This window comes from Peromyscus californicus, unplaced genomic scaffold (assembly GCF_007827085.1).
Source record: "Peromyscus californicus insignis strain IS unplaced genomic scaffold, ASM782708v3 Scaffold_20__1_contigs__length_68692818, whole genome shotgun sequence".
NCBI classification, from domain to species: domain Eukaryota; kingdom Metazoa; phylum Chordata; class Mammalia; order Rodentia; family Cricetidae; genus Peromyscus; species Peromyscus californicus.
In genome coordinates this window covers 57120956-57148213 of record NW_026294503.1, presented here as the reverse complement: position 1 = coordinate 57148213, position 27258 = coordinate 57120956, and the positions used below count along the sequence as shown (strand labels likewise).

At 40.3% G+C, this 27258-nt stretch overlaps 1 protein-coding gene across 2 annotated transcripts in view; it reads right to left on the bottom strand.

The window, feature by feature from the left end:
* The window catches only part of Pdzrn4 (PDZ domain containing ring finger 4), a 336579-nt gene extending 312729 nt beyond the window's left edge, over positions 1-23850 (bottom strand). The window contains exons 1-3 of one of the 2 annotated variants that reach the window (XM_052748700.1): positions 22914-23850; positions 20522-20608; positions 18563-18670 (exon numbers count right to left, since the gene is read on the bottom strand). In XM_052748700.1, the coding sequence (XP_052604660.1) occupies positions 18563-18670; positions 20522-20608; positions 22914-23498 (780 nt within the window). In that variant the 5' untranslated portion in view covers positions 23499-23850. The remainder of the gene's footprint in view (positions 1-18562; positions 18671-20521; positions 20609-22913) is intronic. The other variant, XM_052748701.1, reaches the window with a different exon arrangement.
* Between the last annotated feature and the right edge of the window lie 3408 nt (positions 23851-27258).

The following is a 27258-nucleotide window of genomic DNA, read 5'->3' as shown; positions in this document are numbered from 1 at the left end:
TTGGGAAGACTATTTTTCCCACTCTAGGCATTCCTTAGCTGTCTGGAGTTCCTTGTCTAGTGTTGAGGCCTCCTGAACCTTTCTTTCCTCCATCCACATTAGCTTATTTATCAGTATAGTCTTTGTTCAGGTCATGTTTAGGCAGCCATAATGGTGAGACTTCACGGGTGTAGCTTTCAACAGTTCTAGGAGACATAATCTCACAGCAAACTCCCTATTTCTCTGGCTCTTATCATCTTTTTGCCTATTCTTCCACAATGATCTCTGAACCTTAGATGTAGAAGTCATGTAGTAGAAGTATCAATTGGGACTGGGCCTCTCATCTGCGTATTTTGGTAGATGTGATTTTCTGTAAAGGTTTCTCTCCATTGTAAAGAGACATTTCCTTGATGAAGGGTGAGGACTACACTTTTCTGTAGGTATAAAAAAATATTTAGAATGTAATTAGGAATAATGCTGGTTTGGTAAAGTGGCAGTTGGAGTTTCTCCTCCAAGATCCATGATGTTACTAGCCCTGGTTAACTGGCTAGGTTTCCAGTACCTAGCATAATCCCTCTTGATGACTGGCCTTAAGTTCAATTAGATAGCTGTTGGTTACTTCCAAGGCATGAATGTCACTACTGCTTTTGTAACGCTTAGCAATGATGAGTGTTTTGGCTCTATGCCAATGTCATAGAGTAAAGCTAACCTGGCTGTGTGCTGTTTGCTAGTCTAGACATCATGAGTGTTCCCAACTGTACACTGTATGAGGTTGGTTTTCATTTTGGAAGATGTACCTTCATAATGATGCTGTCTTCAAGATAATAATCATTATCATCAATTTCTCTGCTGCTAGGAACAATTTGCAAAGGCTCTGGGGGCTTAAGACCTTCAAGTGATGTAATCATAGTTGTGTCTCTCATATCAGCTGGCAGAAGTCTACTTATTTGTACACTGTCCCTTACTTGGAACCAAAGGAACATACATAAACCACTTGTCAACTTAAAACACAGTGGTTCTCACTCTAAGTTGTATGGCATGGTGCTGTTCCCAGGAGCAATGGCCACTGGATTTAAAACTGTTATGTTTTTGATTTCTCACCTCTCAGACAGACAGGAATACTTGACTAAAGTTGAGTTATCAGGAGCTCCTCACAATAGCAATAAAAATCAAGACAAATGGACTCTGGCAAAAACCATTTGTAGAATCTTGAAAGAAATTGCTACATCCATAAAAATCAGAGCACAGCAAAATTTTACCTTTGTGAAATGCACAGGTGGCTCATTCCCACACTTCTAGCCTGGGAAATGAGGCCATATTTCTAGTGATAAATATAGAGAATGTTGTTGACTTTACAGAGAACCTCACAGACTAGAAAACCTGCTTAAAATGGGAAATCTCTGTCTTCAAGCTCTGAGATGTTACAAGGCTTCTGAAGCTTGAGACAAGGAAGATTATGGATTAAAAAAAAAACCCACTACAGTAATGATATCAATGGTCATGGGGTGAGCTGAAAGAGTAACATGAAAGCAGGCAAATGGAAGGGTACCCACTTCTAAAGACTGGACACAGACAAGGAACAAAAGAAAAGAAAAGGGTCCAAATCTGCCAGATCAGCATCAACCCAATGAGCATTTCTATCAGGCTATCTACACCGAGAATAACTAGGAAGGCAGATTGACTGAGTGTAAGAAAGCAGCAGAAATTCTAGTTGTGATCTGGATTGCCACTTTTGCTTAGGATTTCTTAGAAAACTCCTCTCTGGAACTGTGCTTCTTATTTGGAGCAGTTAACTTTTCATTTATGGAAAAACTCCTAAGCACCTGTCATAGTAGCAGCCCATCTTCCATGCAGGGCAGGGGCTGTCATCAGAGCGAAAGATGGGTGAAGTCCAGACCATCTGTCTCAGATTTTAGCATTAACATTAGGTGCAGTAATTTTCACTAGATCAATGAATGAAATAACAGACTTATAAAGCATTGTGTAATGTCCAGTTGGATTCAGACAATAGACTTACTTCTCATTTTGGGAGAAAAATTAGGTTATTGCAAATAAGGATGTCATACTTGATTTTGCAGAATGTTAAACTCCATCCAGACTGGCCTTGCAGCGCTGGATGTTTTTACTATGGGTTTTTACATTATACGATGTCATCTTGATAGAAGAAACTCATATACATGCAAAATTCAGAGGCCAAGAAAATCACCTCATGCCATTTCCATAAAACTAACTTTCATAGATATGGTTCCCTGAAATATTTCAAGGAGCACTGCTTCTCTGAGGAACTCAGAGGAAGCTGTCAATCAAAACTTTGTTTTCTCATTACAAAACTCACACTTAGACTTCTCAATGGCATTACAATAGTCTGATTCATAAAAACTGGAGTGTCACAGTGTGCTGCGTGACTTATCCCAAACAGAGGTTTCTTTTTCACTTAGGAAGATAAAATTCTCCTGCCCTCACCCCTAATTAACACTTTAACCCACAGCATATACTTTCCTAGCCAAGGGCCTTTCAAAATTGCTGTGAGACCAGAGTGAGTTGTTGTTTTTTTTTTTTTTTTAACCTATCCTATCCAAGTTAAACAGACTATTCATGTAATACTGATATTATTGTGAACAGTCTTGAATTGTGTAGTCTGGAAGTCTCACTCCAGCTTTAGTTCTTAATTAAAATTCACCTTTAGCTTAAAGAGAGCCTTGTGAATCCCCCTTCTGTAATTTAAAATAATTATGATGACGTACATTGTGGTGAATGGTCACCATTATCCAACAAGCTAGAGGAATCCTCGAGAATGCCAGTGCTGGGGTCTTGCAGACTTTGAAGAGTTGCTCACAATTTCTACATCCCAGAGACACAGGGTTCTGACTCCACACTCGTTCTGATGAAATTACTACCTTTATTTATTTCATGGATACTAAATCATTCAACTATAAACAATTGGTAAACATTTTCTGTGAAAGCAATTATGCCTTCAGTGCATGGCCACACATGCTATCAACCTCGATGTGTATTCTGCTTGTTTAAGGCATTGTTTTAGTTTGCTGCCTTCCATTTTATTTCCTTGCTATACTTCACAGAGGAGAGATGTGGGCAACAGTAAATTGAACAGCAAGCAGTATGTACTGCATGTAAATATGCCACTGCAGAGATCCTGGGTACAATAGTAAATCATCAGACAGTTAGACAGGTCATTTGAAAATTGCTTATTTCCCTGAAAAACTATATGCATTTGTTGGTGGTTTTTGAGTGATTCTGCCAAGCTGGATAGAGAATAGCTATCTGAATGAGATTTCTAATTGAGTGCTGTATGGCAATTTCCTCTGCATAGAAGCATTTCTTCCTGGAGGGAGGGGTCATAAAACTTAGGAGGTAAGCAAAATGTGTAAGTTTCAAAAAAAAGTTTAGGTGGATGTTTCTTTCCCAATCCCAGCCACCAGTCCCAACACAGAGGCTTATATTAATTATAAAAGATAGGCCGATAGCTCAGGCTTATTACGAACTAGCTATTACATTTTAAGTTAACCCATATTCCTTATTTATGCTCTGCCACATGGCAGTACTTTATTATCATGGCATATTCACCTCCTGCTCCCTCTGTGTCTGGCTGGTGAGTCCTCTAACTCTGCCCTTCTTCATCCCAGTATTCTCAGTTTAATTGTCCTGCCTCAATTTATCCTGCCTTGCTATAGGCCAATCAGCTTCTTTATTAACCAATGAGAGTAATACACATTCACAGTGTACAGAAAGGTTATTCCACAGCCCTAAAACATACAAGGTCCACAGGGTTCTGCCCCCAAGGTTGTACACACAGTGAGGGTGCAACCACTCCTCCCCAGCTCCTCATTGGTTCTATCAGTTTTTGTTCAAACACTAATAATGCTGTATGACTTTTGTAGGAGAAGTGAAAACAATTCACCTGCAAAAGGCACCAAGGACAGAACAAAGTAATTTTGTAATATGGTAACAAAGTAAACATGGATTCCACCCATGTTTAACTTAGAAAGCCAATGAGCTCATTGTGTGTATTTTGTTGGAGGCAACAGGACATTCCACTGAAGCTGGTCTCTCCACCCAGAAAGAACTTGTGTAAGAAAGAGAGGGATTACAAAGGAAAAGAGACACATGAAAGCTATCCTTTGTATTAAATCCCAATTTGGCAGGCCAAATAGAAAAGTGAGGGTGAGACTAACGTGTTGGACAGCTGTCTCTTGAGCTGGCTGGACACAAGGAAAGGAGATACAAATTAATTTTGTGATAAGGATCCCTTCCTGGGATCCAAACACTTAGAATCCATAGGAATAATTGGACAGTGAGGAATAAGAGAAAGATAGAAATGATAGAAGAAACTCCTAAGATCCAATCTTCAATAGAGAGGATGGGAAGTCCCACAGTCCAGCATTCAGGCCAGGCCCTTATTAATGACTAAATGCGTCCCCAACAACCCTCAAACTTCAGTGACCTCACATAAACTCAAATCATGTCAAGAATGACGTGGGCATTCTTGGCCCAACAGTTCTGAGGGAATTCTACCTTCTTCTGGTATATAGCCCTGATTCTATTTCCTTTTGCTTCTTAGGATGGCCTAAGAGACAGGGGTTGGGGGAGCAGTAACATTTAGCATGAACATTCTGAGGCTAAGTCTGAAGGATTTTTCTTTCTATTTGTATTCCTCTACATAGAACAAAGGTGCATGGCCCCACTTCCATGACAAAGGGACAGAGAATTGGGAACTTTTGTGTCCACAAGGAAAATGAAGCAATGTGGAAATGCACAGTATTATTATTTTAGTTAAAATTATATTCAGTCTAAAATATGTAGAAATATTGAGACTCTGAGTAAAACAGATTCTTTCTTGATTGTATTCTTCTCCTTCCAAATTATGAGTGCACTAGCCAACAATATTCAAGTTAGAGGTGAGACATCATTAATAAAGGTGAGACATTCTTAGAGATAAGACTTCATTCCTAGAGGTGAGATACCATTATTAAAGGTGAGACATCATTATTTTCTCTTTTAAAGATTTACTTATTTGTATTCATGTGCACATGTGAATGCAATGCTCACATAGGCCAGAAGATGGTATCAGATCACCTCCAGCTGGGGTTCCTAGAAGTTGTGACCTGCCTGATATGGGTGCTGGGAACCCAGATGCTGTTCCTCTGCAAAAACAGCAAATGGTATTTAGTCACTGAGCGAGTGGTTAATTACTCTCCAAAATTTCATAGATTGAAATTTTAGTTTCTACTAATTAAAGTTAAATGAAGTCACTGCATGAACCCTAGTCCGATCTGTCTTGTGAGACAAGATGGACAGGGATGAACACATTCTAAAGCTAGAGGATGGACAAAGCTGACAGGTACCATTTACATACCAAGACAAAATGGTCTCAGAGAAACTCAAGCTGTTAGACCTTGATCTTGAACTCACATCCTCCTGAACAGCCAGCATTTGCTTAAGTCAACTAGTTTGGGTTTTTCACTATGGTAACCCTGGTAAACAAATACAGACTAAAGCAAAGCAGTATGAAATCCCTGTGTCTGCTCTGAGTGTGACTTTCCAGCCTCACCTTATTCCCATATATCCATTTATCTCTGAAATCACATTTGAAATGGCTGTCACTACAGAGAGTAATGCTACACATAGAGTAACCACAAGAGCAGACACAGACTGGTTGTTGGATCAAACTCACACAGAAGAGCTCTAGAAATTTCCCATTCAATGATATCTAGTACATCAGCAGAACAAGATTCATCATGTGGAAATTGTGCCTGATATATGTGAAATTCCTAATAAAAACTTTGGAATGACTGCTATGGCATTGAAATATTCCTTCCAGGAAAAGTAATCCATTTATGCAAAAAGAGCACATAGCTAAAGCTAGATTTTTATGCTATGTCAAGGTAAAGTTTTGGTTCCTAAACTTAATAAAGCATTTGTGTGTGTGTGTGTCTGTGTGTCTGTGTGTGTGTTCAATAGAAAACCTTGTTTCCCCTCTAGACATTAATGTCTGCCCGTTATCAGCTTCAACACCTCACCTAACATGTATTCTGATTTACAAGCATTTCTGTAATGCAAGGTTAGAATTATTAAAAGCCTTCTCAAGACTACATTGATTAGGAAAGAAGTTGGACTTCTCCTCACTACAAAGAATGGTTCAATACAACTCCTAAAGGTATTACCATGAGGCCATTTCTTCTCCCTGATCTCTACTTCCCTAAAAATATTCACCAAAGATATTTACAGTGAACATGTTCTGAGATTCAAGACCACCTGGTTTTCTTCTCTTTGCTGTTTCTGTCTTTAATATTGACTAAACTCCTACTCAGTCATCAAAACACAAGGCAGGGATCACATCCTCCCATAGTTAGTGCCTCTTCATTTTCCTGGCTAGACTAGCTCATAGCTTCAGTTTGCACGGAAGCACCTCCAACCCTAAGAGGCATAGGCTGTGTCTGTGCACACAGGGTAGCTTCCACAAATGAATGCTCAGCTGAGAGGCATTGGCTTTAACTCATAAGTTTAGGCTATTATCCCTAGACACCTAAAGTTTCAGTTTAATCTAAGACATTCACTTTTAACCAAATCTTTAAACTTATCACAAAAGTACAAGTTAAATGAAAATATATTAAATGTTTGAATGTATTTTAAATCACATGATACACGTTTGATAATGAGCTATAATTAATGAAAAGTATTTGATATTGTTTTTACTATAGTGCATGCAACTAAATCATTTGGCTATCGTTAGTCTCATTAAAAAGAATATTCTGCACAGATATGTCCACTATAATACCATTTTCACATAATAATTTTCTAGCCACATACAATACAGTCTGGAATGAAAACTTGTGGGTATAGCACATGCATTTGAAGTGAGTGTGTAGGGCCAATTCATAGGAAAGAATATTTTCAAACTTCCAGAATCCATACTCAGGGATGCTCCTAAAAGGGATTCTTACTGTCCAGACTTTGACTCATCTCTCTGTTCACCTCTCTCAGAAATTCACTTACTGGCATCACCTACTTTAGCTGGTTCCCCCTTGGCCTAGGGAGTCCTTTCAAGGTGTTCACTGAAGAGCAAATCAAACGAAGCAGTGCCTTGAGGGAACAGAGTCTCTCTACCCACAACAGGAAGATGGTCTCTATCTTAGTCACCCCAGCAGTTCAGACAAGAGAGCGGCTATTGCTTCCTGAAGATGGCTTAATCGCCTCCACAGTTGTGTTACACAAGGGAAGCAGACTGAATTCTGGACAGCCATGATGACTGCTTCTTTGAAGCTGCCTCACTACAGAGGTTTGCCTTGGAGATGATGCCATTTCACATTTTTCCAGTCTGTTGCCGTCTGGCATGCTCATCCCCAGTGTGTGTCCATTCTGCTTGTGAAGGCTGTATACTGTGAGAAGTTAATGTGTGCTGTCTCTGGCTTTTGGTTTCTTTTACAGTGCTAGAGAATTGAACTCGGGTTGTACAAGCACATGTTTTGTGACTCCACCCACCATGTAAGAGAGAAAAGTTCTGCAGAGATGTTTAACTCTATGGATAGTTCCTTTTCTGAGTAATATGACTGTATCATTCACTGCTTACCCCTGCTTCAATGCAAGGGAAAGAGAAGAATATGAAGGAATCATTCAGGAGCCACACAGAAAAGAAACGAAATCAGCTTATTTGCTTTGGGACAGATACAATGTTGGAGTCATTGCCATATAAAACAAATAGAACTTGCTACGAGTGGCACTAAAGCATGGGGCTCCTTTTTAGCAGAATGAAAAACATTAGTTTGGACTTCAGTAGACTATTGGACTTTTCAAAAATCTAATGTTTAATGATTATGTGAAAATTATTTGAAGGCATAAAAATATTTGGTTCTATGTTCTGAGATGGATTGTGTGTATGGATAATTAAATAAATAGGTCATCAATAACTTACTCAGTTTTTGTCTACTACAGAAATACCAAATGTAAGGCAGGCTATAACTTTAACACTCTGAAAGTGCAGTATGCAGACCTAATGACATGTGTTGCTAGTAAAAAAGAAAAGGTAAGAAAATGTACTCAATATTTTCTCTAGTTTAAAATCTTTAAAATGTGCATCCAATATATAGTTAAGATATTATTTCTGTCTGTGATAAAGAGAAGCTTTCTAAAGCCAGTTCCAGGAATCCAACATATCTGTCAAGGTTATGCAGACTCCTTTGTGACTTCTTCAAAATAAATCTCTGTTTACTTTAAAAAGCAGCAGTCCACATTAGCTACCTGTATAAATGGCACAGTCCACATTAGCTACCTGTATAAATGGCAGTGGTTACATAGGGATGTGCATTGTGTTTTCATATCTTATTTTCTCTTTTGTAAGACTTCTATAAGACACAAAAACTGCTTTAATTACTCATCATTTCTCCCATAATGTTTTACATCATACACTGCACACAGCAGCCACTTGTACTTAATCTTCATGAGGCTCATGGAAATTCATTTCACTGACCAGCATCAGGGTTAAATTTTAAGTGAAAATAGTTGAACTTGTCCCCCTTTTCACTTATCAACCATCTTACATTTCTAGCATCAGATTTTTTTTTAATTTAAGGATTTCTCATGTTATTGAGGTCCTTAGAAAACTGCATTATTTACTCAGCTGTCTTTACGTCAGACTACAACTGCTAAAGACCTCTTGGGAGGTTTCTCAAGCTATGGCTTAGAGGTCACACGTGACTACTTCTTAAGGTACCTGTTCTAAGCACAATCATCAGATTAATCCCAGAGTTACTAAATATTTCCCAAGGAACTGATGATGCAGATCTTTTAACACCTTGTTCTTCGCTGTCTTGAGAAGCCCTGTCTTAAGTACTTCAAGTCACATTCCCTTATGCTGAGGTCTGAGATGCACTGATGTCAGCCATTATTTGTGACATCAGTGGAAGACCACTTACCCCAATGCCTGTGTAGTGCTTCTCAATGAGCTTTGCATCTGTATCTTATTATCACCAATTGCAATAAGCAAAACTGTAAAAATTAAGGCAACCCAACATCCCTACTCTTAGATTAGTAAAAGCATCTTCAGTTATTACCTCTGCCTTGATGGAGGGTTCACTGTCTTTGGAGTCTCAGCAGATTGTCTGCCATACAACATATATATTCAAAGAATTTTTTACACTACTTAATATATCCCAGTGAGGTGTGATATGCAAATTTTTTCACAGCAGGCAAAACCTGTTTAGGAATCTAATTCTTCACCCTCGTCTTCTATCAGATTTTCTTATCCTTCTAGACTGATCTAGCATAATGCTCTAAGTTAAAAGTTTGCCTGACTTGAACAACTTTGACTCTAAAGAAGCCTCATCAATATGCTAAGCCTGTCCCCCACCTTCATCTGCTATGGAATTTAGTATTACTGCTTCCTTAAATCTCAGAGAATGGCAGGGATCTAATTAGACCATTTACATGAAGGCATTCTTTCACTAATAAGTGTTTCACCCATAGAGTACTAGTACTGCTCAAAATTTAAAAATTCCTCCTGCCACTTGATCCTTCAATTTCTGGTTTATGATTTTGTTTGGCCTAGAACTAGGCTGTCAACAAAACTAGTTAACAAATCCAATTATTTTAAGTAAAATAGGGACACTATATATGTCACTATCCAATCAAGGCACTCATTAGAGTGAGTAGGTAGACTGTGAATCATTTGTCCACACCAGCAGGGTTACCCAGAGCACTCCTGATATGTGGCCAACTGTCTGTGAGATGCTGCATGAATCAGACCCTTTATGTTGCTCTCCAGCTTCTCTGTTGTTATACTTGAAATCCCCCTGCCTCAGTCTCCCTAGTACTGGTTTACAGGTCTATACTACAGTGAAAAGCCAAGAAATAGATTTCAGATCAAAGCAGATTCACTAGGGCTGTATTTTCTTTTGCAAAGGGCTCTCATAGATTTCAAATCCTGATGTAGTTTCTGCAGCTCCAGTCCTTCGTGAACTTCACACCTACCAGTGCACACTAGGAGTTACACAAGGAACACAGCCAGCTAGGCTTCACACGCTAAGCACTGTGCAGGTTCACATTCGTATGTGGGTTCCAGAATTTCCTAGATACATCACCCTTAAAGCGGAGACAGTTTCCAATATTTGATGCCAGAGCTTCACTTTTCAACTGTTTACAAATACAATGATTTAAAGTATTCCTTAATACTTGAAAATGTTTGGTTTAATAACCTTATCTTTTGAGAACCCTTGTCTTTCCCTTTCACACCTACAATTCCTCCCATGACCCTTTCCCAATTCATAATCTCTGTTAGTCATTTTTTTTTTCAGGTGGCCAATGCCTATTTTAATTTCTTTAAAGGTTCATCATTTGCTAAAAATGAGTGATTTAAAGTGTTACTATTATTGCATTTTAAGCATATTGTGAAAGGCATTATTAAAGTAGTATGATTGACCCACATATTGCTTCCTGAACGAATGCAGAAAGCCTGGAACTAATGCGCTTGCTGCAGCAAAGGCAAGGCCTCCTGCTCAGACATTAGAAGGCTAGACATGCCAACGAGCTTTAAAAATGCTTTCTAATTCAAAATGTGCTACTGCTGTGGTTCATTAACATAGCCATCCAGAGTAAGGTAGGAGCCCTTTCCAAAATAAGCATGAACATGGTGTGAGAGTGTGGATGTGTTACTGTTAGACCTAGGAAGGAGATGGAAAGATACACACAGAGACACAGCACAAACACACATACATAGAGATATTCAAATGCTCAGACACCTCCTTAACCTCCTGCAAGTTAATTCAGTCCTAACTCCCCAGGAAATAAAAAAATAAAGCCAGAACCTCTGTTTGTTGTACATGTATACTTCCTGGAAATTTTATTTTCTAAAATGTTCTCCAAAAAATTTGATTTAAAAAGACCCTAATGTTTGTAAGAATTAGTAAACATTATTTTATCTCTTTAATTTTTTTTGACGGAGTAGTGGATTTGTTCAGGGTTTCAGGGGTCATGAAGGACTTGAAGGGGCATGAAAAGTTAGGCAAACACTGTAAAAGTTTTCAGGAGATTTAGAAGGTTTTCAAGAACTCTAAAGAGATTAAGAGGTTTTCAAGGGTTTGAGGGTTGTAAAGGTTTTCAGGAAGATTGCCAACTAGAAGAGAAGATGTGAGAAAATGGACAGAGATTGAAATCTGAGCAGAGAGGCCTAAAGATGGGAGAGAAAAGCTACGTCACGAGAGTATAGTACAAATGGGGTAAAATGGAAAGGATTTTTGAAACATGAATGTTTTGAAGGATTATACCTGCTTCCTCAGCAGAAGTAGATTTTAATCTACCTACAGTAGGCTGCCAGTGAGAGGCCTCAGCCACAGAGCAAAAACAAACAAACAAATAATAAATGGCAGGGGCTGGGTGAAGAGAACATCTCAGGAAGCCACTGTGGAAGGTGACAAAACTTGGAATTAAGGTCCTGTGTCTTCAGCCACATTCAGACTGTTGGGGCAAACTGTTAATGTGCAAGGAATTAAAGATCACTCTTTCTTTATGTATCAGACAAAAACAAGAAGATACCAAACAACAAAGATAACTGAGAGAGAAAATGAGAACAAAGCTATTAAGATTCATTTTGAAACTTTATCAAAACTTCAAAACTCAACCAGCATCTTATTTTAAAGCAAGTCACAGCACAGAATGGTTTGGAAACGTCGAGCACAGTCAGACTCCTTCTTGTAAAAGGTTTTTTGTTTGTTTGTTTGTTTTTTGTTTTTGTTTGTGTGTGTGTGTGTGTGTGTGTGTGTGTGTGTGTGTGTGTGTGTCTGTGTCTGTTTTTGTTTTGTAGATTTTATTTATTGTTATTTTATGTGTCTGACTTTTTTTCCCAGAAGCAGGTGTCAAGTCCCCTGAAACTGCAGTTAGAGAAGGATGTGGGCCACCATGTGGGTGCTGCGAATTGAACCTAAGTCCTCTGGAAGAGCAACCGTGCTCTTAACCTTCAAGACCTCTCTCGAGCCCACAGTCAGTACCACAGTGTCCAAACCCTACAGTCCTATGTGGTTGCCCCTGTCTTTTCTTGGAAACTTACCACTCAAAGCTCACACTATGCTCATGTTTTACAAGCTTAAATGATGTCAAAGTGTTCAGCATACTGTAGCTCAATGAGAGCCTTCTAAGATCAGATCGTTTTTGTAACACAGTATCTATTAAAGCGGAAACCCAGAGTGACAAAAATTCTCTGCTCATTGACAGTATAAGCAACTACAAGATTAGTCCCTGTTCCACTGCTCTAACAAAATATCTATGGCCAGTTGTTTTCTAAATAAAAGAGATCATTTATCTCATGGTTTTAGAGGCTCAAAAGCACAGTGCCACCACCAACTGGGTTCTGGTAAGACGCTCACAGCAGATGGTATCACGGGGGTAGCAGCACGTGAAAGGGAGGACTCTCATAGCCAGACAGGGAGCCAAAGACTGGGAAAGCATCAGCTCTTTTATAAGAACACTCCTGAAAGAATTAATAAGCCTCCCCACAGAATCACTTCAGGACTTCCAAGACTGACATTGTGTGACCACTTCACCTCTTAGCAGACTCTCCTCTGCTGTGGGATGGTCTGTATGTCAAATGTGTTGCTCTGATTTGTCAATAAATAAAACACTGATTGGCCAGTAGCCAGGCAGGAAGTATAGGCGGTACTAACAGAGAGGAGAATTGAGAGAACAGGAAGGCAGAGTGAGACACTGCCAGCCGCCACCATGACAAGCAGCATGTGAAGATGCTGGTAAGCTACGAGCCACGTGGCAAGGTATAGATTTATAGAAATGGGTTAATTTAAGATATAAGAACAGTTAGCAAGAAGCCTGAGGCATTAGGCCAAACAGTTTAAATAATACAAGCATCTGTGTGTTTATTTTATAAGTGGGCTGTCAGACTGCTGGGGCTTGGCGGGAACCAGAGAGAAAACTCTCCAGCTACACTCCTCCTCCCTTTCAGTTCTGCTACAATGGGACCAATTTTAAGAGGAAGGAATCCTTGGAGACCAAAGTAGAGCCAAACAACGGTGACTACACATCACCTCACTGTTATTTAAAGGCAGGACACTGAGGGTAAAGAAGGTTGGGATGTCATCTGTTGTAACCCAACATAAATTCAAAGGTTCAAAGTCTGGGCCTTTCAGAAACCATGAGAATGTTTCTTATTCTATAACTTCTACTGTCCTCTACAGGTCCTGAACCTCATGCCACAATTCCCAAAATGAAGCAAACAAGCTATGGGGCAACAGGAAAATGAGAGGGAACTCAGAGTGTGATCCTACTAAGGTCTACCTATATCCTTAGCAGATAGAGGAGCAGTGTCACAGGACGGTGTGTCTGTACTAAACAGCAGGAGAGAGCTGGCCTTCCCCAGCCAGCTAAGTGCAGGTGCTCTTCTTGCAAACAGAAAGCATGGCTTCTGACAAACCATACTGCAGAGACTGCAGGTTCCCCAACGACAGGTCTTCTTGCCTGCAGTGTTCTTCTAGAGAAACCCCAAAGCTGTTACCATCTGCTGATTGTCAGCAGACTCTGGCATCCTCAGGAATTAGAAGTACTGAATGCTGGCAGCAGCTGGCCTAGATTTCCTCAAACATCCTGCTTGTATAAGCTGAAACTACACATAGAAACTAAGGAGGAACTCGTTCTATCTTTAACAGGTAGAGCAGGCATTCCAGCTAGCCTCCTCCACCTCATGGCCCAGGCTTTTCCCATTATACCACATTATTTTTCAAGAGAAAGTAAAACACATGACTATACTTTCATTTTAGTAGCACTGAATTGTGGTTACTAGTCTCATCAGAACATAATTATTTATTGATGCTGATTAAATTTCTTTCATATTTTTCCTAATTATTATATACAATCAGGTTGCTGTTGAAATACACCTTAAGATTGATAATAAGGATGTTTTTCTATTGAGGTATGCAGTGATGTGTTCAAACAGAGTAAATCTAACAGCCTACTGGTTTACAGGTATTCATGAAACTTGCAAATGTTTCTTATATGTGAATTAATTAGCAGTGGTGATCTGAGGTGGAACCTTATAGATTTGTCTCAATATTTATAACTGGTTAGTCCTGGTCTGTAGTTAACTTTCCTGCTTTGACAGCTGTAAACCGCTGTCCAAAGCCTTAGCTGAATACACATGATAACCAAAGAATTCACTCTGGCCACATCAAGAGGTGAGAGATGATGCAGAAGGTATAACATGCCATGTAGGATTGGAAGAAAATGTGGCTGGCAGCCTGAGGACACAATTCCTGGTTGGGAAAGTTCTTCCCTCCAGTGCCAAACATGGCACTTTATGGAAAGTGCCACATGGGCACTGTTCAGTGTAGAAACTGTTTACAAAGCAAAAGAAACTGCTTCTGTGGCTGCTGTTCAGGTTGAGTTTCAGCTTCATAAGTAGAAGGTATTTTAGTATGTGCATGAACACACACACACACATACATACACACACACACACGCGCGCGCGCGTGCACACACACACACACACACAAGCACTATATTCTGTTTCAGTGTGTTCATCTCAGACTCGGGAGACTCGGGAGACTCCACTTCCAAACCTGAGAAATTAAGTGTGCAACAGCTGTGCATACCAGTGTCCTGTTACCAGTGTTGCTAGAAGGTGGTAGGAGGACCAGAAGAGAACAAAAAGCCATGGATGATGCTGCACCATTTCTCACTCTGGAGTTATGGACTCCTTGCTGCCTACCAGTGTCACGAAATTATGGTAGAATGCTATTGCTCACAACAGCAGTGAACTTTGACCCCCCCCCCCAACTTCTTCCCACACTTTTCACGGGTATCTTAAAGAAAATAAAGTATTTATATTGGCCTCTTCCAATAGGACCAGGGGCCTTCTAAGGTAGCCCTTAATTGTGAAAGACAAGGCAAGTTGCTTTAAATCTCGTGTATGTAATGAACTTGTTTACCTTAATTTCTGATGCTGTCAACAGCATTTCAACCTTTTTAGACTCTAGTAATATTTTGCCACTTAATGTTATAACTTAAATTTCAAATTTAACTTGTTTTTAATACACACAAATAAATATTTTTTCAAAGACACAGATGTAAAAGTAACTAGAAACTGGCCAGTATGGGTATTTGTGGAAAATGACTCCAAAATTAACTTGCTTTGAATCATGTCCAAAGTACCAACAGGGTTTACCTTATGACTTTGACTTTGCTTTATCCTTCAAAGATTTTGAACGTGATAAACTCCCGTGGAAGTAGAATACCAAAACCAGTCATTTTTGAGTTGTTGATTGTTGCTGAACTATGGCAAAAACTTTATAACTAATATTGTCTTAGATTTAGTAAAGTCTCTATAACCATTAACAGAACCAAATATTAACATATCTACTTTTTATTCAAATTAGTGATTTATGAGTATTTTAATAAGCACAGTTCTTTTATTTGTCATGCATACTTTAGGCTAATAACCATACCAAATATTTTGGGCATATTTTGAATATAAGGTAACAATAAACATTTTCAGCTTTGATTATTTTCATTTCAAAGCATTCAGAATAAGTCAAATTGCTGCAGTTAAGTCACCTGGGCAGCTTCATAATATACCACCTCTTTGTGCCCTTACACTGTGGAAAATGTATTTGTATACGAAATTTAAAGCAACATTGCCTTTAGAAATTCAAAATCTGGCTTAATTTCTCATTGCATTCCTTCAATCATCAAATCATAAAGCAGAAAATATATTATTGACTTGTTTTAAAAAAATCTGTTTATCCAACCCTGCACATTTTTAATCAATATAGTTTGCCAGTTTCCTATTAGACATAAATGTAATATTGATTAGTAGCTTCAGCATAGGAATTAAAATGATTGACAGACATCAACTGTTTCTAACTCTTATTAGCATGTGAGGATTGTCCACAACACCTGTGTCTTGAAGACTTGGTGGAATATACACTAAGGTTGCCGAGTATCTCTTCCAGGAGCGGACAGAACACTAAGCAGCGAAGTGTTAGAGATTTGTTTCTAGCCACCCTCCTTCTAAAACAGTCACACTAATTTACAAGTTAATGCCATAAATAGTAAAATCGTTTTACTTAGTTCTTGGCAACCAATGTGGTCTCATAAATCCACTGTAGAACCAGAATGTATCTGATATAAATAAGTAAATAAATCCATGCCCTGGACAAGATGTATTTTATATATATGTATATATACACATATATACAAGTATTTTATATATAATATTTTTCATTTCCTGAGAGAAATCTACTCCAATTTATATCCTTATGACAAATTTCAAGTTCTTTCTATCGCTTGTTAGTTTATAAATCAAGGTGAATAATAATAATACCACAGTTTATTATGAATTTCAATCAGTTCTCCATAAATGAGTCAATTTTGCTCTTTATCTTAATAGAGTTTAAATAAGATTAGCTTGACAAATATTAGTAATGACTTTGGATGGATCACTAGATGAACTTGTTATTAAGCATAGATTTAAAAAAAAAATAAATTACCTTTCCCAGTAAGAAAACAAATGAGACTTTGTACATTTGACTTTATTCTAATTTTGGTGCTGTGGATGGAACCCCTGACCTGGAGCATACAAGCCAAACACTGTACCATGTAGTCACACACTTCCAATCCTAAATAAATGAGTGCTTTAAAAAAGCATTATACCAGGCTGGAGGGATGGCTCAGGGTGTAAGAGCACTGGCTGCTCTTACAGAGGTCCTGAGTTCAATTCCCAGCAACCACGTGGTGGCTCACAACCATCCGTAATGATGTCTAGTGCCCTTTTTTGGTGTGCAGACATACATGCAGGCAGACAACTGTTTTATATATATATATATATATATATATATATATATATATATATATATATATATATATATATCTTTTAAATATATATATATTTAAAAGTATTATATATATATATCTTTTAAATATATATATATTTAAAAGTATTATACCCATATAAAGAAAATCCCTTCCTTTTAAAAAGGCATTTATTATTATTATTACTACGCGCGTGTGTGTAATAATATAATAATGTGTGCATGTGAATGTATTCCACATAAGTGTGAGGGGTGCCTCAGAGGCCAGAGGGGTCACTCCTGGGATCTGGAGTTACAAGCAGTTGTGAGCCACCTGATATGGGTGCTGGGAACAGAACTCAGGGCCGCTGAAAGAGCGGTATGCATTTTAATTGCTGAACACCCTTTTCTCACTCCACTACATTTTTATTGCAGCATTAACAAAACATATGTAACATTGTCAAGTATCTAGAATAGTTCAAGTCCCCATTAGTGATTTCCGTCAGTGGGATATAGGTGTGTTTGAGTATATGTATTCAGTGAGACACTATTTGATTTAATAGTGTCAAATGTAGACTTTCATTTCATGCTTATGAGATGATGCAGAAGATGAGAATTTTTTGTTCTTGTTTAAATGAGTATGCCCTTGGAAAAATATATTGCAGGCACATTCACAGGAGTGAGAACAGAAGTCTTCTGATCACAGCTACTGCAATGTATAAACGTTTGCTGCAGGTAACCTGAAGCAAACTGGACAGCAAGCAGAAGGTTGTCTGTCCTTTCTTGGCTACACAGTTAGCAATATTGATCTGGAGACCTGTTTAGTTCAACACACAGTCTCCACCCGAAGGTAACTCCCACTCCTCCAGTGTCTAGTGAGCTTTCTTCTAGGCAAAGTCATCTTCTATTCTTAGTCTAGCTCAATGCCTTCAAAACTCAACTTTGTTAGCATATGCGCAATGAATACAAATCTAAAGTGTACTGGAAGTTTAATAAAGAAAAGTAGGATCCACCCATCAGGAAAGGTGATGCTAGTGATAAACAGATTCATTTTTAAAATACAGTGGAGTCTAATAAACTTTCTTAATTTCTATTTACGCCTTTACAAATACATTGGAAATGAATTAACTGATTAAAAATAATCTAGTCACTTTTGGTAACAATAAATAATCATATCTCCAGCTGTGAAAGAACCTCAAAAAGAGAGAGATAGAACTAAGTCCTCTGTCATCACAGCCCAATTACCAGCACAAGCTCCAAACACAACAACACAGCTCCACACACAAGAGCTTCCCACAGCTCCTCCCTCCAGGAGCAAGAACACTTCTTCATTTGTCTCACTTTCAAAAAGACAGAGTGCACCAAAGGATGATACAGGCACCTTACAGGTAATACCAGTGTTCACAAGTACATACTGATCACAAGCTTTAAAAAGCATTGCTTTCTTATTAAAACTGTTCCCAAGCACAGATTTGCCACCTTTTGAAATGATATAAAGATGAATTCCACGAAAATCAGAGAAGTTCCTTTGATTTCTGAGGAGGGAATGTATTAAAATACAGATGTTCATTAATATACCTGGAAACTTTAGGCACTTTGTACTTTCATCCCACTGTGTGCTAACTGATAAAGAACCACCGAAGAGTTTTACAGTTTTAGGAAGAAATAAACAGCAAAGTCTCCACTGCAGTTAGATTTATACTCTGATAAGAAGGTGAGCAATGTGGGTGCCACCTTACAAAGTCTTAATCACGAAACATGCACCTGCCTTTTTACTGCCTTACCTCAATGATTTTGTCGTGAACCTCCAGGCCATCGGCTCTGTCCGCAGGTCCATTTTCTAAAATTTTTGAAACATAAATTCCTTCAGTTGCTGATTGCTTCTGGCAATTCTACAGGAAAAAAATGTTAGCAGAAAGAAACATATTAAGCAAACTTTCAATTTTGTAATGGATAATTTTTCTAACTGTAACAGTAGTAATTCTGCTCCAACATGCAACTCTCTTAGCTGGGAATTTGGCATAGAATTAACCCACTTAATGCCAACTAGTCATTAATCAAGATGACAGCTATAATGAACAAGGCCAGCGGCTCTGACAAGATCATCTATTTACTTTACATTTTTGAATTCACATGAAAAGCTTTAGAGAAGGGCACATACAAGGTGAGATCAGCAGTGTTACTGTAAAAACCTCTCACCTATAAAGTGATATGGGAAATTTAAAAAAAAGACAGAAGGATAGAAGAAGAAAGAAATCAAATTCACCCTCCAGGATATAACAACTTAGACTCAGTCATAGCCCTAAAATACGTTTTAGCTTCCAGTGTGAAAAATTTGGAATCATAGCTTTGACCACCTAGGAGACAGAGAGTGATTTTAAAATCTCAAAATAGCAACTTTACATGGCCAAGAGACCCATGCAAATCTGATCTCTGATCTTTCCATGGCTCCAGGTGCAAGTTTCACAGGGAATAGGCAAACCCCAAACAAGCAGCCTTTGATACTACACAGCATGTTAGCCCATCATAAGAAACCAACGATCCTGTAAGACCTACTTAGGAAGATGTTTATCGTCATGTAACAACACATCGGGCATTCTTAAATGTCAGTTGGTTTTATGGCGAGATAAATAAAATTAACCCTAGAACTTCTCCTTAACTGATCTGCTTCAACCAGAATTGGAAATAATTGTTTTTTATTGCCCAATGCCAAATTCTTAACTGGAAGTTATAAATGACCGCCAAGAGAAGGGAGAATGAAAATAATATGAAGAAATGCCTCTGTTTTTATAACAACTGAGACCTTATCAGAATATAAGCAGAACAATGATCTTTAATTGCTGGGTTTGCTAGCTGAAGAGGAGACACAGGATGGCATAATCCACCACCACCCTAACCCCAGCTTAGAGCAGGCTAGAAAGTCCTCAAACAGCAGGTGCCTCATGGGTCAGGAATGTCTCAGAGCAGCTAACTGAAGAGTTGAAGAAGGTGATTTCTTTATTAAATTTCATTGTCTTTGTCCAGTTACGCTCAAAATTAAGACAGTGGAGGATTGCAGGATGCCAAAAGTTTTGTAACTATAGTATGTAAAGTCTTAATATGTACTCTGAGAACAAAAAGAGATTATTCATCCAGTTAAATAAGGAGTTGATTTGGGAAGCCGAACATGTTTCACATCAACTCTTTTTAGGATGAGGTTTCCTAAGAAATTTCAGGAAGGAGAAGGAGGAGAGGAGGAAGAGGAGGAGGAGAAAACACGAAAACACACACACACACACACACACACACACACACACACACACACACACACCCCTGCCTCACTTTTCTCTTATTCAAATTCATTTCGACTCTGCATTCAATGAACACTGTCAGTTTCTCAAGTCTGGTTGTCATTTAAAGATGGAGCCATTTGAGAATAGGAAGTATATGCAGACAAGATACTACTGAGTGGAGCAAATGGAAATTGTCTACACGGGTACTCAAGAAATTTGCCCATGGTGCTCTCCAAGAAAGGTGGATGAAACATAAAACACACTCTCTCCTTTATGACCATGGCTAAGAGAATCAAGATGGTCAGCTGTGGGGTGTTTTGGTTTTGTTGTTTTCAAATTCTCTCATAAAGAAAATCTGAGTATGGACTGGAAGATCTACATTGAGAATCTAGTATTTGGGCAAAGCATCCTTTTAAGGATTACATCACTTGTTTGTCCATTTCACGAATACTGTATTAACAAAGGAGTCACCTGGTTTGGCCTGCCTCCTATTATGTTGAATCCCAGAGTATCATCTTCTCTTTCTAACACAACAGTGAATGACTTCTGTTCTCCACCCTAAGTGAAAAAGGGGAGAAGTGGATTAGCAAAAAAATACAAGAAAGAATTAACTACTACAGTGACATTTTACTGTCAACAGACAGCATTTTAAGAATGGTTGGCTCTGGCAAAATTTTTTCCCTGAACACACTCTAAAGCATGCACTTGAGGGAAACGGCAGTGGACGGGAGAAGAAAAGGATTTTTTAATGGCTACATGGATTTGCATTTCACACAGGCAGCACCTCATTCTGACTCACCTCAACTGCAACCAGACTTCTGGGCTCCACCAGGCAGGGCTCTGTGTTTTTATCTTTGTGTGACAGAAAAGTCAAATAAACTGTCAGGGGATCTTAGAAACATTTTTATGTAAATTTTCACTGTAGAAATGCTGAGCTATTTATAAGTCCCCTCAACAGAAACATTCAGGCTGTCCCTGTAATCCAGGGTCTACTGGAAGGCAGCCATCTTGATTTTAAATAATATCCCTACTGGGTTTGTTATAATTCTTACAAAATAAAAACAAAAGGAGTTTTGCTAGGTAGAGTGGTCTTTCTGGATGATCCGATAATATTTAAACATATATAAATTATATCAGTCACCCGTTTGTTAGCAAAGACCCATTTAAACAGTCATAGAAGTAACTGGACAAGATAAGCTGTGGTTACCACTACAAACATGAACTTCTCTGAGGAACTGAAATACATGGAATTATATCTGACGCTGAGGGATGAAAGCTCACTGCGTCCCCCCTGCTGCGAATGTGAGTGCACGTGGACACACACACACACACACACACAGAGGAGCTTTTCCAGAGCCCACAGCAGCCCCTAGAGGCAGGTGGAAAACAATTTTGAGAAGCACCACCCACTGGCAGCATTTGAAAATTAGTCAACCAAGTACTGCACAGAACAGTAGTTCTCAACCTGTGGGTCTCGAGTCACATGTCAGATATCCTGCGTAACAGATATTTACATTACGACTTGTAACAGTAGCAAAACTACAGTTATGAAGCAACAAAGAAATAATTTTACGGCCAGGGGGTCACCACAACACGAGGAACCATATTAAATGATTGCAGCGTTAGAAAGGTTGAGAACTGCGGGCAGAGAATCAGAGCTTGACTGATGCTGAACATCTTTATCCCATAATTCTAACGCTTGTTCCGACGTTGAAACCTGAACTGGCGGTGCAAATCAAATTTGTGTGCTTTTCTCTATGTCATCCATCTGAAGATTATCCTAGACACAAGCAGACTAGGGAACTCATACAGCATCCAGACTTTGTTTTCTCCATTAACTGTCTGCTCATGGCACTCGGTTTCACACAGGTGTAATTTGTGTGTTGAGCACAGTGTTCTTCTTACATGCTCCCTCATCAGAGTGGCTGATCTCATTTTGAGGGTGGCTTTCAAGCTAGGAGCAGGAAGGTTAAAACCTAGGACCAGAATCGGAGTCAGAGCTAAGCAACCAGTCCCCAAAAGGAAGTCCTCTGTTGCTCCTCCCCAAGAAGCGCAGAAGAATGATAACAGCCCCCTGAAAGGGGGTGCAAGTTAAATCCCTTCTTGCTGTGCCGGCGACCAGCCAAATCAAACACCTGTGCAAATGTACTGACAACAAGCTACAGCTGATGACCCAGGCTGCTGCAGCCTGTAGCTCAGGACCAGCAGCTTCCATGAAGTAGGAAAGACAGTTGCTGCCTGGCGCTCCTGGGGCCATTGTGACCGCATGTAAATGTTCCTGTCCTGGGACAAGTCCCCAGGTCATACATTATGCACACTCACCACCAGTAAAGCACAGGTGAGGGCGGGAGGGAGGGATCATCAGAGAAAGTCAGGGATGTAAAGAAATCTCACCCTGGCTCCCTGACACCACCATCCCTTGAGGTCCCTGAACTGAGGAAAGGGTAGTTAAACAAACCATAGGCGTACTATGGCAGAGAAAATGAGCCACTCACAGCTAATTGGTTTATTTGTGGAATTGGCTTCAGGCACAGGCCGAGGATACAAAAGATGGGCAGCGATGGTGGGCAAGAGAGTGGGAGATGGGAACACGAGTGTGGATAGAAGAGTTTTCCCAATTCCCCCTTTTCCGGGAGGGAGTTGAGTTCGACTCCCTTAACCCAAAGCAATGTTTCTGGGGCAGAGGTGCTGATGAGGCCCGCAGAGCATAATCGGGGGCGGGGGTGGGGTGGGGTGGGGTAGGGTGGGATGTGTGTGGCTCTGGGAAAAAGGACGGCACCACCAGGAGGAATCCTCACCGGTCGTGAGGATCCCTCTCTCCCCACCCCAATCATGCTTGGGGGCCCACTCCCTCTGCGCTTACCCAGCGGCGGCCTCCTAGGTCTCCCACGAAGTTGCCTGTGTGCGCCATGGACCGGGCCAACTTCTGGTACCTGCGCTGCAGCAAGCCGAGCTGCGTTTGCAGCGTCTTCCTCAACCGCCTGCAGGGGGCTGCCCGAGGCCGCCCGCCGGACCCCGGTGGCCCTTCACGCTTGTCCCCACTTGGGCGGGTCGTGGTCGCCGGGTGCCTTTCCTCCCTGCCGCCTCCGCAGCCGCCTGGGCAGTGGCGGCCGCAGCCGCTGGCAGGGCCGAAGGCGCAGCTCTGGACGTGCGCCGCCAGCTCCCGCAGCCGCACGGTGTGGCCGCAGCCCCGTGCACGGTAGTCGCACTGCACTCGCAGCTGCTGGACCAGGTTGCGCAGCGGCAGCACCCGGTACAGCTCGCCCGGCTCCAGCGGCTGGCACTGCAGCGGGCACCGGCGCCTCCGCGCCGCCCAGGGCAGCAGGCAGCTGGCGCAGAAGACGTGCCCGCAAGGCGTGCACGCGGGCTCCTCCAGCACCTGGCCGCACAGCTGGCAATGGAAAGCGGGGTCCACAGCTTCCGCGAAGCGCTCCAAAGCGAAGCCCATGATAGCAGCGGGGGAGGAGGGGAGCCAAAAGGGGTGTCCGCTTCTTCTGGGCACCCCCAAGCAGCGCCAGGGGCAGTGGTCTCACCACCGTTGAACTCTGTGGGGAGGTGTGTGTGATCTCAGAGTTAAGTTTGGCTTGGCGTTTCCTGGCTTTGGCTAGGTCCTCCGACTTCTCCATATTGACACTAATAGAAGCCACCTGGGTGAATCCTCCCCCACTCCACCCCCCTGCTTTGTGGTTTTGCAATGTGAGGTCTTTCAAGTCTATCCTTGCGAATGAGGCGAGTTTACAGTGGTCTTTGGGTCAGCTTTATTTTTCCCCTGAGCCAAGAACTTCAAGTCCTCTGGGGTGTCCTGCCTGAGCAGAGCTGGTGATGGGCACAGCACTGATACAGAGAACTTTGAAACCTACCAGGATGGAAGATTCCAGAGATCAAGGTCTTTGTGTCAAGCAGATTCTCAATAAAACCATGTTTGAAATACAAATACTTTTGTTTTGTCAAACGAGCTAACTAAACAAACAAACAAACCAACAAAAAACAAAACAAAACAAAAAAACACCAGCGAAGAACTGTGACCCTAAATTAGTTTCACGTTTCAAAAAATTCATTTAGGAACTCCATAGAGCCAGGCCTTTCTAATCAAGACACAGAAGTCAGGTGAACGTAGAGAAGGGTAATCTTTGAACAGGCAGCGAGGGCTGGGGAAAGGCCAGTTGTTGCCCTCAAGACACCTTATTCTTGGTGGTGGTGGTGGTGGTGGGGGGGGGGGGGAGCAGTGAACAGCCATACAGGCCTCCTGCCGAGGGAAGAGACTAAAGTTTCATTGCTGCAGCTTCCCTCCAACTTCACTTCTCACACTATTTTCTACTTTCAGACATATATATATATATATATATTAGTACTGGGAACGGGGTATGACCTTTTGAGCACTTGGAAGCAAAAGACAACAATCGTGAATGAAATAGTGGGATAACATAAAAAAAAAAAAAACCTTAGCGGAGCCTTTCTCTACTCAACCAGAACAGAATCAATCTGAACTGCTTCCTCCCAGTTCGATTCTAAGTGTGTGGCCTGCCAGACTTTCCTAAAAACACACAGGAGTTTCCTCCAGGTCCTCTGGTCATGTTTTCTTCCCTTTTTTTCCTGAAACTTAGGCATGAAAAGAGCCCTTCACACTGGGATAGATGCACCCCGCTTACCATCGTTACCCAGAAACCGTGACAGATGCTTGGGATAGGGGCTCTTAAATGAGTCACCCTCACTGAGAGTTGGATGCTGCTCCTGGAAGATGTGAAGAGCATCAATGAAAAGGACTCCAGACTTGGTGATAATAATAGCATAGCTTCTCAGGAGAACCTTCTGAGCCTTTAATGGCTAGTGAAATCCATAAGTGATGTTCCAGCTATCTGAACTAATTCCTCTCTTTTTTGTCAAAGTACGATGCTGTATTGTATGTTCTATATGGAAATATGATAAAGTTTATTTGCTGCTATGATTCAGTGTTCCTCTCCACGTCCATCTTATCTTTCTACAAAGAGGCAAATAATAAATCTCTGAAATAATTTGCAGCATTATTTACAAGAACATATTTTTTTGTGAAATGTATAAACAGAAAGCACATAATACTATAAAAATTATTCAAACAATTCTGAGTGGGAGAAAATGTTTTTTTCTAGCATATAATATCCTGGTCTTATAGATATGACTATATATATGTCTTGTAATTTATCTGTTTTACAGTAAACAGAATAGTGCCAAGAACACTGTAAAAGACCAAGCAAGAAGAGGTGGAATCTAAAATGATCTCAGTGGAATACTCAGAAATAGAGACATTCAGTTATTAAAAGCAAACAAGTAATGTTCCTTTGATGCCTTTGGAAGAGTCAATGGTGACAAGGAGTGCTGTGAAAGGCTGGCTCCTGGACATGGCATATCTATCATACTCAGGAACTCACAGCAGCTAATACTACCTATACAAGACCTCCTGCATAAGATCAATCTATCCAGAATTCTGGAGTAGATAGTGGAGTTACTCTTCATGTTCCACCCCTTACCTGAGGACTTCTGGCAATGGATAGCAGCTGGGGGATCTTTGCTTTTTAGGATTTTTCCCACTGGTAGTATTCCATGCTCGAGTAGCTTGCCCCACACCCACACCACACATAACGAGCAACAACAATTAGACTTAGTGGATTATAGGAAAGAAGAAGAAAGAGAAGGACAGGAAGAAGAAAAGAAAGAAAATGAAGACATGAAATTTGGATGGAGACATGTTGCAGTAGACTCAGGGAGAATTGTAGGAGGAAAATGGAGATGATTAATGATTATTTACATTGTGTACGTGTAAAAAATTCTCAAAAATAAAGAAAAATTATCATTAAAAGAAGGAATTATCTGAGGTCAGCAAAGGAACTCAGAATGAGTTTCAAATGCATACACAAATTTCAGCAAAAATAGATCCAGGAGCGTGTTGATGTCTTTTGGCAAAAGTTCTTATGCCATAACCTTGGGCATATGCTTATTCCTTTATTAATCAACATTTTCTATCTTTTAAGAACATATAGAGAGTGAAATTTGCAGACTGAACAGTTAGGTGGCAGAAGAACAGAAAATGAAGTCCCTGTTTTCAGGTTTGGTGCAGGTAATCTCTAGATGTATTGCTACTTGTGACCAAGACGTGCTTTGCCCATGAGCATTCATTCAGCCTGAAAATGTGCTTCTCTCGGTGACAGAAATAGGAAGCACAACCGATTCACTCAGAATTCTGGCATGGATCCAGATACCTGTAAGCACACCATATTGGTTGCGTAATTTTCAGCTTGGTAACTGGGTTTTAATTCCAACACTGAGTCATCAACACTCATGAAAAGAAAGTTGACTTGCTTTCCTACTGTACTTGTTCTTGAACAGCAGTGAAAGTGCGCTGTGCCTAGGCTGGTTCTAGTGTGGAGAGGCAGGCTTCCAACTCAGCTTAGGGGGAAACCTGCTCCCAAAGAGCAGTAGGGAATTTGGGAGTCACAAGTTACTGTGACAGACCTAGAACACCTAACATCTAAGCACATTATCCTGCGACAGATATGTGACGCCTGTAGATGAAATGGGAAATAATTTTCCCCCACCAACTAAACCTAAACCAACCAGTTTTTGCAATTTGTTTTGTGGGCTTTCTAGTCTTATGCCAACTTAGCATAAGCTAGAGTTATCTGAAAGGAGGGAAGCTCAACCAAGAAAATGCCTCCATAACATCCAGCTGTAAGGCATTTTTAAAATCAGTGATTGATGGGAGAGGGCCCAACCCATTGTAGGTGATGTCATCCATGAACGAGTGGTCCTGGGTTCTATAAGGAAGCAGGCTGAGCAAACCAGTAAGTAGCACACCTCCACGGACTCTGCACCAGCCCCTGTCTCCAGGTTTCTGCCATGTTTGAGTTCCTGTCCTGACTTCCTTCTATGATGAACAGCAATGCAAAAGTGTAAACCCATAAACCTTTCATTTTCCAGCCTGCTTTTTGGTCATAGTGTTTCCTTGCAACAATAGAAACCCTAAGACATTTTGTTTTTCCTTATGACTTAGGCATTTGATTGAGAGCCATGAAGTCAAAAAGCTTGAGGAAACATTTCAAATAATAATTTAAATAAAGTTATTTATTTAACATATGATAATATAGCACAGTTTAGTACTTTTAACATAACAATGTTTTTAAATTACCCATAAGAATTGTCTCTGAAAGGAAATTTAATTTTTCTATTTTATTTTC